Genomic DNA, 15,138 nt, shown 5'->3' on the forward strand with positions numbered 1-15,138 from the left:
CACCCTTGTCAGAACTCATTTGCCTATAAATATGAGGGTTGATTTCTGAACTCTCAGTCCAGTTCCTTTGCCTGCCCTTGTACCACTTCCATGCTGTTTTGATTAATGTGGCTTTGAAACTGGTTTTACAATACAGAAGTGTGAGTTCTCCAACTTCATTGTTTGTTTTCAAGGTGTTTTGGCTATTCAGTTTCCCCTACCATTTCATATCAATTTGAGGATTGTTTTTTCCATTTCTGCAAAAAAGCGTTGTTGGAATTTTGATTGGGATTGCTTGAATCTGTTAATCAGTTTGGATAGAATTGATATCTTAAACTTTAGTCTTCCAATCTTGAACATGAAATGACCTATTTATTAAAATTTTCTTTGATTTATTTTAACAGTGTTTTGTAGTTTTCTGTGTATAAGTCCTTTACTTCCTTAGATGTATCCCCAGATATTTGATTCTTTTAGTTGCTATTGTAAAGTAGAACTTTATTCCTGATTTCTTCTTCAGATTTTCATTGCTAATGTATAGAAACACTACTGATTTTTTTGGTGTCAATCCTGTACTCTGCCACTTTGTTTAGTTTAATTACTAGTTCCAGTAGCTTTGTTGTGGATTTGTTAGAATGTTCTGTATATAAGATCATGCTATTTGAAAATAGGGAAAGTTTTACTCTTCCTTTCCAATTAGGATACCTTTTATTTTTCTTTTGCCTAATTGCTCAAGGTAAAATTTCAAAGTCCTATGTTGAATAGCATTGGTGACAGTGGGCATCTTTGTCTTGTTCGTGATCTTGGAAAGCTCACACTCTTTCATCATTGAATAGGATGTTAGCGGTGGGATTTTCATTTATGCCTTTCATCACACTGAGGAAATTTCCTTCTTCTCCTATTTTTCTAAGTGTTTTTATCAAGAAAATATGCTGGATTTTGTCAAATGTCTTCTTAATCATGTTCAGGAAGTTCCCTTCTATTTCTAGTTTTCTAAGAGTACTTATCAAGAAGGAGTACTGGATTTTGTCAAATCCCTTTTCTGCATCAATTGAGATGATCCTGTATTTTTCCTTTTGTTATTTTATTGTAGTGTATTACATTACATTTATTGATTGCCTTATGTTGATCCACTCTAACATACTGGGATAAATCCCACCTGCTCATAATGTATAGTTTTTTTAGGTGCTGTTGGATTCTGTTTGCTAGTATTCTGTTAGGGATTTTTGCATCTATAATTATAAGGGATATTGGTCTGTAGTTTTCTTTTTTTGTGGTGACTTTATCTTGTTTTGCTTTGAGGGTGACATTGGGTGAATACAATGGGTTAGGGAGTATTCCCACCTCTTGAATTTTTGGGAAGAATTTTAGCAGGAAAAGCATTCATTCTCCTTGGTATGTTTGGTAAAATTCCCCTATGATGCCAACCAATCCTGGACTTATCTTTGTTGGGAGGTTTTGATTGCTGATTCAATCTCTACTAGTTATTAGTTGTTGAGAGCTTCTATTCTTTTTCTAGAGTCATTGTACTTTGTTTCTAGGAATTTGTCCTTTTCATCTAAATTATGTAGCTTGTTGGCATACAAACTACCGTAGTATTCTCATAGTTCATCTCTTATAGTCCTTTTTATTTCTGTGGACTTGGTAGCAATGTCATTTAATTTTACTGGGATTCCATGTCCTAACTCATTGCTTTTCTCTTGTAACTTTTAGAACTCTCTCCTCATCCTTGGCATTGGACAATTAGATTATTATGTGTCTGGTCATGGTTCTCTGTGAGTTTATTCTGTTTGGTTTTCATTGGGCTTCTTGAATGTGCACATTCAGAAAATTATCACATTTGGAAAATTTTCTGCCTTTATTTCTTTGAACATTGCTTCTGCCCCTTTCTCCCTTTCTTTTCCTTCTGGGTCTCCCATAATGCTGATATTGGTATGCTAGATGGTATCCCATTGGTCTCTTAGATTCTGTTCTTTTTATTCTTTTAACATTTTGCTCCTCAGCCTGAATCACTTCAGTTGTCATGTTTTTGAGATCACTGATTATTTCTTCTGCCACCTCCAATCGGTTGTTTAAACCATCCAGAGAATTTTCTATTTCAGTTATTGTGTTTTTAAGCTCCAGCATTTCTCTGGAGAGATTCATATATTGCTCATTCATTGTTTTCCTCATATCCTTTCGTTATCTCTCCATGTTTCCCTTTATCTCCTTGAGCATTCTGAGTATAAGTTTTAAGTGTTTGTTAAGTCCAAAGTCTGGTCCTTTTCATTATTGGTTTCTGGATTTGCTCTCATTCATTTGGGTCAGACTTCATTTCCTGTTTCTTTTTTTTTCTTCTTGGAATCTATCTTTCACACAGTACATATTAATATTTTTTTTGAACTCTGGGATTTATTCCATAAATTATCTGTTCTTTAAGTTTGCATCCAGTTAGTGATATGAGAGATTTTTTAAATGCCAGGAGCTAGTAAAAAAAATAAATAAATAACTAAACAGCACCTTTCATTCTGTTTGCAAATTGTCCCTGATTTGGCTGGTGGTGTCCTTCAGAGCTTAGCCCTCCTTTCAAACAGATCAGTACAAGGCAAATGGGAATTACAGGGGCCTTTTTCTTATCTGGAGCCAGAGCTGTGGAGCCTACTTCCTTTCCTGGGTTTATGTTTGCTAGAGTCCTTAGCAATTCCCCATTTACAGTTCACAGGAATAAAAGTGAACTTTGAATAGACCTCTTCCCCTCCTGGGTGTATTCTTGAGTGACTTAATGCAGGTAGTCTTTTGCCCCAGGCTGCTTTAACTTTATTGTTTCTCACATTGCTCCAGCTATTTACAAGCAGCTTCTCTGCTCTCAGGATGACTCTGAAAGGCTGAGCCTGAGACACTAGCCTGTTCAGTCTCTCTGACTTGGCACTGACATACGAGCACTCAATTATGTGCCCTGGGGCCTCTCTGTTCTTTCTGAAACAGAACTAGAGACCCACAGTGGGAGTGTAAGCTGGTTCCACTCTGTGTTGTAGAGGGGTGAGTCAGGGGCCAGCAAAGGTTCCACAAGCTTTCTTCTGCAGCTTTTGAAGCTTTATTTTCTTAACATTTTTATTGTATAGAATAACGTATATACAAAGCAAAGAAATAAAAAAAACCCAATAGTTTTCAAAGCACTCTTCAACAAGTAGTTACAAGACAGATCCCAGAGTTGGTCATGAGCTACCTCTCAGATTTTTCCTTCTAGCTGCTCCAGAATATAGGGGGCTAGAAGGCTTAAATATTTTTTTACCATCACAATTGACTTTTTTCCCTTCTTTTTTTGTGAAAAATAACAGACATACAAAAAAACAATGAATTTCAAAGCACAGCACCACATTTGGTTGTAGACATATTTCAGAGTTTGACATGGGTTAATATTCCACAATCTTAGGTTTACTTCTGGCTGCTCTAAGATATTGGAGACTAAAAGAGATATCAATTTATTGATTCAGCATTCATATTCATTTGTAAATCCTATCTTCTCTGTAGAATTCCACCATCACTTATGATCTTTCCATCCCTCTCTTTGGGAGTGTTTGGCCTATGGCAATGCTTAATTTATCATATTGGAAGGGTCTGTCACTAATATGGGATAGGGAGAAGGAACTATCTGATATTCTGGAGAGGCTGGGCCCTCTAGATTTCAGCACTTCTCTGGATCAGAGACCTATCCGGAGGTTTTACGTTTCTGGAAAGTTACTCTAGTGTGTGGAACCCTTGTGGAATCTTACATATGCCCTCGGTGTTCTTCAGGATTGGCTGCAATGGTCCTGGTTGGGGTTTGGCAGGTTATGATAGGTAGCAAGGTCTAATGAAGATGTATTTTCTTGATTCAACACTTCCCTGGGTAATGCAGCCCTTTAACTGTTTTCTGTAGTTTTGAGGAAGGTTACTGTTTACCATTCCTCTGCTGACTTTGCTTGATGGGGTTTGAAACAGTGGCTGCCCCCACAGCCATCCTTGTGATCTGAAGTAGCTGCTCATAGGTAGAGATCTACAATATGACCACACGCTCTGCACCCAGAGTTTGGAGCAGTGGGTCTTTATGTCTATTCTTGCATCAGCAAGGTGTACCAGAAGCCTGAACTGTAGTCCCCTTTGCTGCTTGCCACCAGGCTGGTGGTGGGGGATGGTCATCACTGCAAGGAGGGTGAAACTCCACCCATTTTTATTGTGATTTACTAACCTCTTCCTCCTGCTCCTCCCTTGATGCTGCACTGTGTTCTTCTAGACTCCAGAGTTTCAAACTAGTTGATTCAGATGGTTTCTGCCGTTTCCATAGTTATGGTGGAGAGACTCATTCCTGGAGCTTCCTACTTCACCGTCTTCCTACAATCCCCCTCTCTCTAGCTATTCTTTTATTTTGTTTTTACTGAGAAAATTTGGTATCAGTTTGTATAGCTCCATTAAAAAGTGTGTTGGTGTTTTTATTGGGATTGCATCAAAGTTTTAAATCAGCTTAAGAATTGACATCTCTGTAATGTTATATCATCATATCCAAATAATGTAGAAATCTTTCCATTCATTTAAGTTTACTTTTGTGCCTTTCAGGAATGTTTTATAATTATCCTCATATAGGTTCTTCACATTTCATGTTTAGTTTATTCCTAAGTATTTATTTATTCTATTGCAAATGCTGTTCTCTACCATTATGTCCTATTTTTTATTCTTTTTAATGTATATAAAAACTATTGATTTCTCTTTATTTTTATTATGTCTTATTATTTCAGGGGATTATTTATTGTTGAGTTAGTTTTATCATTCATTCTCTAGGGTTTTCCTGTTATGTTGTCATATCATATGCAAACATACATGAATTCTCATCTTCTTTACCAATTCTTAATTATTATGCTTTTAATTGATTTTTCTTGTGTAATGGAAATGGCTAATACTTCTACTTATATATTGAATGGTTATAGAAATAGTGGCTTTCATTATCTTGTTTTTGACCTTTATGGAAATTCCTCTAGTGTTTCTCTATTAAATAAGTTTCTGTCTTTACAAACTTTTAGTATTCTTGGATTTAGGAATATAGATAGGTTGATGGATAAACAGATATAAATATAGATATCGATACATATATATGCAGATATAGAAACAGATATAAAGAAAGCATCCATCAATTCTTATTTTCTTGATTGTCTTTATCTGGAATGGGTGTTGATTTTTTTCTCTTCAAAGGCATTTTTAGCATATCTAGGGAAAATCATTAGTTCTTTTTTTAATTTTTAAAACTTTTTCTTGAAGTATATTATATAGTCACATACTAAGTGATCATCTAAAGTATACAAGCAATGATTCACAATATCATCACGTAGCTGTGCATTTATCATCACAATTGACTTTTTTTTCTTTTTTGTGAAAAATAACATATACAAAAAAGCAATACATTTCAAAGCACATCATAATAAGTAGTTGTGAACAAATTTTAGAGTTTGGTATGGGTTACAGTTCTACAAGTTTAGGTTTTTACTTCTAGTAAGACACTGGAGACTAAAAGAAATATCAAATATAATGATTCAGCAATTATACTCTTTTTTTGTTAAACCCAACATTCTCTGTATAATTCCATTATCACCTTTGATCTTTCTCCTATTCTTTAGGGGTATTTGGGCTATTCCCATTCTAACTTTTCCATGTTGGAAGGGGTTGTCAATCATATGAGATAAGGGAATGGAACACAATGTTCTGGAGAGGCTGGCCTCTCTGCATTCAGGAATTGTCTGGTCCAGGGACACATCAGGAGGTTGTAAGTTTCTGGAAGGTTACTCTAGCTCATGGAACATTTGTAGACTCTTACATAACACCCTAGGTGTTCTTTAGGATTGGCAAGAATGGTTTTGGTTGGGGTTTGGCAAGCTATGATAGGTAGCAATGTTTAACTGAAGCTTGCATAAGTGTGACCTCCAGAGTAACCTCTCTACTCTATTTGAACTTTCTCAGCCACTGATACCTTATTTGTTTTACTTCTTTTTCCCTTTTTGTTCAGGATGACATTGTTGATACCATGGTGCCAGGGCCAAGCTCATTCCTGGGAGTCATCTCCCACGCCACCAGGGAGACTTTCACCTCTGGATGTCATGTCCCATGTAGGGGGTAGGGATCATTAATTATTCATTCAGAATGATTTTTTCTTATAATTTTCCATTTTGATAAATTTTGGGAAGGAATAGTAAAGGATTTAAAATTACAGAAATTAATCACTCATTCATATCTAATAAAAATATTAGTTGGTTCAAAATATCAGCCAGTTGTAATAGCTGACTTCATGTGGTCTAGCTGGTCTCAGAACTGGCAGCACAGCCTAAACTTTCATTGTTCACTGTCTTTGATAAATTATTCACAGATAAGTTATTAGCTTCAAGACACATGTTTAGATACTTCTACTTTAGAGTGTTGACTGCTCCAATTAGAAAAATATCTCTTTTTATTGAATCAGTTGTACATATGTATAAATGTGTAGAAATGTTAATTAATGGTTACATATTCATGATTTCACCAAGTGATATTATAAATCTACCTCTATATTGGCAGCCATGCTGATCCAGCCTTAATCTGGTCTGGGCTGATTTCAGTAGAAAGTATCTTTAACTTGTTATCTTTTGGATATTCTCCTCAGATATTTGAATGATATCATGAAATCATACTTGTCCAAATAACTTAGAGAAGACATATTTTAATCCTAACTCTCTATTGGTTTTCAAGGTAAAACATGCAAGAGACTAACACAATTTTGGGCAAAATGGAGTGGGCAGGTAGGAGGGTAAAAGCTGCTGGAATGCAATATACCAAAATTGAATTGACTTTTATAAAGGGAATTTATTAAGTTATGAGTTACAATTCTAAGGCTGTGAAAATGTCCAATTAAGGCACCAAAAAGTGGGTATCTTTTCTCAAGAAAGGCTGATTGGGTCTGGGGTTTCTCTGTCACATGGAAAGGCATATGGTGATGTCTGCTGTCCTTCTCTCCTGGGTTCTGGGTTCAAACCTCATCTTCAGACACCCATGTCTTGGTTTCCTCCCTCTGTATGGGTTGAGCTCTCTCTTTCCTCATGAACTCTTTTAAAGACTCCATGAAACTAATTAAGACCCACCTTGAATTTGCAGGGTCACATCTCCATGGAAATAATATAATCAAAAGGTTCCACTAACAATTGGGTGGGTGACATCTCTATAGAAACAACCTAATCAAAATATCCTACCCATGATAAATCTACACCCCAAGATTGAATTAAAAGAGCATGATTTTTCTGGAGTACATGATAGTTTCAAACCACCACAGTGGAGTCTTTCCAAACTTTTGAAGCTGGCTCTATTCCTGGTGAGAAATGAGAGATTCTAAATAGCATGTGTTCTAGGTTCCTGGAAGTGTGATGGGAATAAAGCCCTTTATACAACACATAGTTCCTTTGTAAATACTAATTTTCTTTCTTTCTATGTGGTATAGTATAACCACTACTTCTCATACTTCCATGTGTATATGAATTCCCTTGTTAAAATGCAGATTATGATTATGATCAATAGTTCTGGGGTAGAATCCAAGATTCTGCATATCTAACAAGCTCCCAAGTAAGGCTGATGCCTCTGATCAATGGTTATAGTTTGAGGAACAGGGTAAAAATAACAACTAGTTTAATATTTAAACTGCCTCGGGTTCCTGTGTCAACTTTCAGTAATTTGTTTAAACAAGTTGACATTTGAATACAGGGCCAGTAATTCTAGTCCATCTCTTAAAGGCTTTTGCTTTTGCACTCTTGGGCTCTTATGATTAGGCCTCTGGTAATACATTCCTGGGTTCCTGGAGGTGTTGAGGGACACCTGGATTTGGTCCGTCTCTTCCCCTGCTCTCTGGCTTATTAACTCTCTGAGCATTTTGTGGGACAAAAATATCTTCAACATAATAATATATCCCTGACAGCCCTCATTGTTTTGAGCTGCACAGCCTGAAGATGAAGCTGCCTTTTGCTTTTCCCTTTCTCTATCCAAGCAATATTTATTTAGAAAGACCTGGGCACAGTCTCTGGCTGATAGTGCCTCATGCTGTTCATTGCCTCCCTGAAGCTTTCCTGCATCTCTTTCCCTTTATAGATATTCTCCTCCTGTACTGCACTTCCTATTACTAGGATGTGCAGTGAATGGTGAAGCCACTTACTAATCCTCAAATTGGCTTCTCTCTTTAGACTCCAGAGCTTGCTGTGCAGGGAACACTGCTATCATCAAGATTTATTCAGTGTGATGGGTCCTGTCTCTCCATTTATCACTCATGGACAGAATGGGGGATTTTGATCCATCTTATTTTCTGACTGCAGCTTTATAGATTCTCTTGTAGAAGGTGACTCAGTTTACCTCTTTTTTTCTCTTTTCTCTTGTGCACCTGTTTTTGCTTCAGGGGTCTGGTAGTCCAGGGTCTTATTGTCAAATTCCTTGATTATTTTACTTTGTTTCCCAGTCTCTGGCCTTGATATGCTCTTAGCAGACAAATGAGATCCAAAATTAATTTTCAAAGAATGATTAATAGTGATATTTCCCTTTAGGATGTCTGACTTTTGAAGTTATCCTTTACTCAGAATACCACGTGGTTTTTGGCTTGTACTCATTAACCCCTTAGGGCTGGCATGATAAATTCACTGTTTGACAATTTCAGCTGAGATGCTCTGGTTGGTTGGTCATCTAATGACCATATTTTTGGGAAATCAGAGGCCATGTTTTTATTTTTGGTTATCATTTAAGGGAAGGAATATGACATACCCCAAAGTGGAGGTTTAAAGGGTGAAGAGTTTCTACACATGGGCTGCAAATACACATAAAGAGCAAGCAGATGATGAAGCAATCAGAGGTAAAACAAGGGAGTGGTGCTACCTGTGGCTGGGTGTTGAGTGCATGCCCCGCCTAAAAAGCAATCAAAGTTAATGCAAAGCAATTAGGCCCATTTCTGCTCAAGGATCTCAAATTTGCAGCCTCTTCTATAATATGGGACCATGAGTAAGGTGACCAATCATTCTGATTTACCTGGGACTGAAGAGTTTCCCCAGATGCAAGAATTGAAAGGCTAAAGCTGGAACCTTGGTGGACAAACTAGTTGGTTGGTAACCTTAGATCTAACATGCTCTGTGTATCTAAGCAGATTGTGTATCAACTGAAACTTTAAAAATAAGAGGAGGACATATTGGAAAAAGTGATATCATCTGTGAACACTAAGAAGAAATGGTTCTTTTTTTTTTTTCATTAGTTTGCAATTTTCAGTGGAGAAAAATAAATCGCAATGATCACTATTTTATTCTCCTTATGAGCAAAGCAGGACTTCAAACTCTATTTGAGGCATGACCCCTTTTCAGAAATGAAAGACATGGAATTTATTGCCAACCAGTCATAGCTGTCCATCTGCTAATTCTCTCCACATGGAGGAAGCAGCTGTCATTTTAGAAATGCTACTGTAGATAATAAGATGGGGTGCATTTCATCTTCAAATGCTTAGAACAAATCCCTAGGAAGGGCAGCAACAGTTCCTCTGACTGAACGACTTTCTGATATTATTAACACAAAATGCCAAATGGATTTGGAGATTTGAAGCAAATGGATTTGCTTTAAAAGAAAGATCTCTCAAGTTAGGTGTAGTACATATTGTAATAACCAACAATTGCATAGATAGAGGAACTGCAGAAGCCATAGGCAAACAAAGAGATACTCTCAAAATCACAACCCTACATAGAGCCCAGAATTCAAATACAAGCATATGGGATCTTCAAATCCATACAATCTATAAATACCAAAGGAATGCCTCTTTACTTCAATCCCTGCAAAACAAACAGAAATTACCCCCAAAGTATCAGGTTCTCTATCTTCTCTGTTTCACATTGGCCCAATTCTCTTCAATTCTAGGCACTTAGATAATCTTTGAGTCCACCCTCTCCTTTGCATTATTTAACAGCCCTGAATACAATCTCCAGTGTCTGTTGATTGTTCTTTTGTACTTTTTCCACTTAGATGGCTTCTTTCCTTCTCACTCTCATTGTCTCCAACCTTAGGTGTGTTCATGTCAACTTGTACTTAAGAATTACCACAACCTCTTGTCTGAGGTTCCTAACCAAGATTCTTCTTTCTTCTATTCAACCTGCATATAGGTACCCGATTATTCTTTATAGGGAAAAAATTAAGATGAGGTAACAAACTAGTGAATATAGTCAAAGTTGTGCTATGCATTCCTGAGCATTGTAGATGTTGATATAATAAAGATAAGTATATAGATGTGGACATAGACATGGACATACAGCAAAAAAATATACATAAGTATATGGCTAGATCTCCACAGAGATATCTAAAATAAACATTATTTCACTTGGTCCTCAAAATAATCCTGGAAGGTATATATACATATAATGCATATGAGAATAATTGACTCTCGAAGAGGTGCTTAATCCCATAGCTAGTGACATAGCTGAGGTTATAGAGTTGTTGGAACTAGGTCTTCTTACTCAAAGATATTTCTTGTATATAGATATTGCCCCTGAACTTGGCTTCCATGGAGCACATGGAAAGAAGAGGTAGAGAGAGTTGACACAGAATTATGGCTACTATACACTTATAGTGCTCGCATTTTCCTTTATACAAACAGAATTGCTTTTATGGGATCTCAGCTGATTTTATCACTTTCACTCTTACAAAGAAAAAATGATCTCAAGTATTGATGAGAATCCAGGTCAAAGCAAGGAGAATCACAGAGTAAAGAGTATACTGATCTTCTGGGATTATGTCTGCAAGTATGTTGATTTGAGAAAAGAAATTCATTTAAACACAGAAGATATGTTCAGGAGCAAGTCTGTGACTCCTGCTTCTTTCCATTTCTATCAGCATTAAATATCTGCTTCATATTTTACCTTTATCCTGTTCTCCAGGCAGAATAGATAAACCCCATTTCTACATGCCATCACTATTAAAATGAGGAAAGGAGGAAAAAGACAAGAAAAGAACAAAAAAGTCAGAAAAGAAAATGTGGAAAACCTACTATTTCTCAAGTAAAAATATTTTAATGGTGAAATCAGTATAAGTGATTAAACTAAGGACTTTCAGTTTTTAGCAAGCCTTAAGAGGCAACTGACAAGCATGGGGAAACTTTTAAAGACAACTTCAGAAATATGAAGATGAGAAAGTGCTGAAAGGAGGAGGCTGAAGCTTTTTCCTTCCATGTTTAAGATTTATTGAAAATAGTGCCATTTATTATTAGTATTGTTATTATAACTATTATTATTAGGCTGTTAACTTGTAGCCCACTGTTTACAACAGAGTTCACTGTTTGTATTAATCAGTTCTATGGGATTGTTTGGGAGGTAACATATACAACCTAAAATTTCCCTTTTTATTCCTTTTCAATTATACAATTCAGTAGTGATAAGAATGGGCATAAGTTGTGATAAGTAGTGATAAGAATGGGCGTAAGAATGCAGTGAATGTAGATTATCAAAATGTTGTGAAATAAATCCTCCTGATTTGGACAATTTATTAATACCTTACATAACTATGTAATAAAGGGTCTGATGCCGTATTTTGGTTGTTTGACTCCTGACACCATGTAAGGTTCATCATTGATGTTGTTCCCACTATACCGACAAATGGTTATGGTGATAAAAACCCCTGGTACTCACTTGTTTGACATTATCCAGATATTGTAACCAGGCAGGACAAATTCCTATCAAGAGGTCTCATCCTATCAAGAGGTCTCTGAACTCTATCTCACCAAGTAACTGCAATAGAAACATCAATCTTGCCACTTATCTTGCTCCCTCAAGCCAGTTGCAGACCAGCTTTGGAGCTCTCATCTGCTCTTCTCAAACAGCCACCTTATGTGACTAATAAGCTTTCCGGACATTCTGTGTGTGTGTGTGTGTGTGTGTGTGTGTGTGTGTGTAGTCAGTGTTGACATCTTTACCACATGTTGTGTGGTGGCTGGTCCTGTAGCTTCCAAATCATCAGAAAGCTTGATTTTATACTTAGACACTTGTATTTAGCAGATGATTTTATATGCAGTTAAACCTACATTAAAGTTTTGTTGGAAGAATTTAAGTAAAAAGTATATAGAGAGAATACTCAGTTGCAGTGTTTCTGTCATCTATATGAATAAGGAGAGAATCAGCATGATAGGGAAAAAAGTTTAAGAGTCAGAGTCAAATGAAACTGGGTGCCAACCCTAGTTTAGTTTTGACTTTGAGCCATACTCAATCATTTTTATGCCTCAGTCTCTTCGTTGGGGTACAATAGTATCCACCTTGCAGAGTTACTGAGTTTACTGGAAATATAACATGTAACATACCCAGCATAAGAGATTGAGTTCAACTTAATTATTTGTATAATTGAAGGGCCCAGAGCTTAGATAATTTTACCAAATTTGTTCTCCATGGTTGATGTAGCAGGGAACTCCATTTCCCAAACTTCATCCTAAAACTCTGATAACCCAGAAGCAAGTTAGATATGTCCTGTAGTTCTTTGGGGAGCTATGAATGATCACAACTCTTTGGGGGCTTAAAAAACAGAGCTGCAGCTTCAGCTTTCTGGACATCTGCAATTGACACCAGCTGGACAGAGCCAGAGGGAGTTGGATTCATTAGTTTAATTGTTTATCTTGAGGAGCTTTATTTTCTCAAGTTATTTTTTCTAAATATATTTGTTTCCTTTTTCTTGCTTCTCCAGTCACAGATGCTCACTGAGAGGGGAGGATTTGAACAGACAATGGCTCTTTCCCCGTGCTCACCTCCAGCCAACAATTTACCATGCCAAAGGGCTCCTCTACTATCTGAGCAGTCTGGGCCGGAGTCCCACGGTGAGTCGCTTCCTTCTGCCTCCACAGTCTTGGGTGATTGCTTCTGCCCTCTAGGAGGCAGACAAGTATGTCCCACATAGACCTACCACCTGTCTGACAAGCTGTGTGGGAGAACCACTGATTCAATGCTCATGGGTAAAAAGTGGGAAAGAAATTGCAGTTCCTCTGATTTTATGAGTCTTTATTTTTCTGGTTCTTCAGTTATTGGACAAGAAAGAAAATGAATATCCTAAACTGTTAAAAAAACTTCTAGGTGTTCATTTTCATGTTCAGCTAATACTGAGTTTCAAAGAAGTTTCAGGCACTGTTGCAGGAATTTTCATATATGGGCTTTTTCTTCAGACTGTGTGATTGATGAGGAACAGACTTTTGAAACCAAAGGTTTACTTATGCTCAAGATAAGAAAGAAGGAAATGGTAGCTAAGTAATCATATGAAAATCATTGATTTATTAACTCAAAATTGTTAACACAGCTATCTGCAAAAGGGCATATGTCCAAACATAGAGTCGTTACCCAACCTAAGGAATCTAAAACGGAGTGGAGGAGCTCACAGGTTAGCTAACTCAAATACTTAGCTCTACCATTAACCACTTTTTGAACATTTACTCTGGGACCAAAACAGTGATACTAATGAGTATCTAATGAATTTAGTGGAAGAAAAAAAACCCAGAACTATCTAATATTGACTCTTATTTTAAATCTTGAAAGAAATAAAGAGGTAAAGTGATTTTCCTTAGGTCCCTGGGAAGTACATGGGAGAGCTAGGATTCAGTGCAGATTTGTTTTACCATCCTGCAATCCTGCATTGCTTTATCACTTACTTTCTGAGAGATCGAAGCACATTGTTTGCTCTTAAGAATCCTGATTCTACACTGGTTAAAAGTACAATGTTGTCACCAGATAGGTTCTGACCTGCCCTATTCAAGAAGGCACTGAAATCTCTGTTGCTTACCCTCTGGAAGCAAGCTCCTGGTCTGCATAGCAAGCACAGATATTGTGACCAAGTAGTAGGAAAAAACTTTCTTAGTAGGAAGCCTTAGGCCCTAGGAGGACTAATGGGGAAATAGCTCCCTACCTGATACATATTTAAACACACACATTCAGTCCACAACAAAACAGAATTCCTTCTGCTCCAACACCCTCTAATTGAAGAGCAGAGCATTTATTTTAAAGTGTGGCAGATGAAAGTCTTGTTTAAAAATATAAATGAACATTAATTAGCTATAAACATGACAGCCACAGACTTGTTTCCTGCTGGGACCATCTGAGAGGTGGGTGAGAAGCAGTTGAGTACTAAATGCTATTCACAGCCATTATGAAGCTCTCTAATGGGTTCAGCATCACGTTTTTTTACCTACAAGGATATATTTAACCAACCTCCTGCTGGCTGCAGAAACACTGCACTCATTCAGCACACAGGGCTATCCTGTACTGGGAGGATTTCCACTGTGCCGAGATGGGCTTTTGGGCTACATGGGTTAGAGAGTAATTATTAATCTTTGCCTGCCCCTCTGGCTCTTATGATAATATTTTATGAGACATTGGGAAGCTACTTTCTGGTGGCTAGCAGATTCCACCTCTTTTCAGTGGTACTCAGGCATTTGTCCACTAGTGGGTGAAATACCCTGAATTTTTGGGACATGTGAGAATATGGGGCAGTGAGAGAAAGTTGTGTCCTGGTACTTCTGGGAGTTTTTAAAGATTAGAGAAGTCATTCCATTTTATCAGAAATATTCACATATTGTTTTATCCATCCATCCAACAATACACCCAACTGGGCAGCATCCATTTATCCACTTATTGAAACCACATGTCTGTCATCACTGTACTAGGTGCCAGGGACAGAGTCTAAAAATTAAACAATTAAGAAAAGATTGTCCTTTTCTTTGACGAACTCATAGTTTACTTTGGTAGAAAGTGGAATTAAGTCTGCAAAGAAACCATTGTAGTACAAAGCGGTAAGTGCTATTAAAAAAGCCTCATGGGTTTTTATAGGAATGCAGATGAGGGATTGAGTCATTTACCTTTGGGATTACAGGACAGCTAAAGACAACAGGTGCCATTTGAGCTAGACTGGAAAGATGGGTAAGAGTTTCCACTGGTTTTTATTCTACTAAGGTTGAGAATTATCCCTTCCATAGAGGTTTAAGCAGGTCTGACTGTGATCTCTTAGGTCTTCCTACCATTGTGAAATTGGAGATTTGGCAAGTTTTCTATGCTTGGAGGTACCACATAGTACAAAGGAAAGGAAATTTCTCATTTCATTGGTGGCAGAGACTCATCAGTTATCATACTGACTTGTGTTGTGGCCTCTTCCCATTTCCTTAAT

General features: G+C 37.1%; 1 protein-coding gene across 4 annotated transcripts in view; it reads left to right on the forward strand.

Moving 5' to 3' along the window:
• The window catches only part of AGBL1 (AGBL carboxypeptidase 1), an 872,209-nt gene that overhangs the window by 433,629 nt on the left and 423,442 nt on the right, over positions 1-15,138 (forward strand). For all 4 annotated transcript variants that reach the window (XM_077124136.1, XM_077124138.1, XM_077124137.1 and 1 more), the window contains one exon: positions 12,679-12,808. In XM_077124136.1, the coding sequence (XP_076980251.1) occupies positions 12,679-12,808 (130 nt within the window). The remainder of the gene's footprint in view (positions 1-12,678; positions 12,809-15,138) is intronic.

The sequence above is a fragment of the Tamandua tetradactyla genome, chromosome 12 (assembly GCF_023851605.1).
Source record: "Tamandua tetradactyla isolate mTamTet1 chromosome 12, mTamTet1.pri, whole genome shotgun sequence".
Classification (NCBI taxonomy): Eukaryota; Metazoa; Chordata; class Mammalia; order Pilosa; family Myrmecophagidae; genus Tamandua; species Tamandua tetradactyla.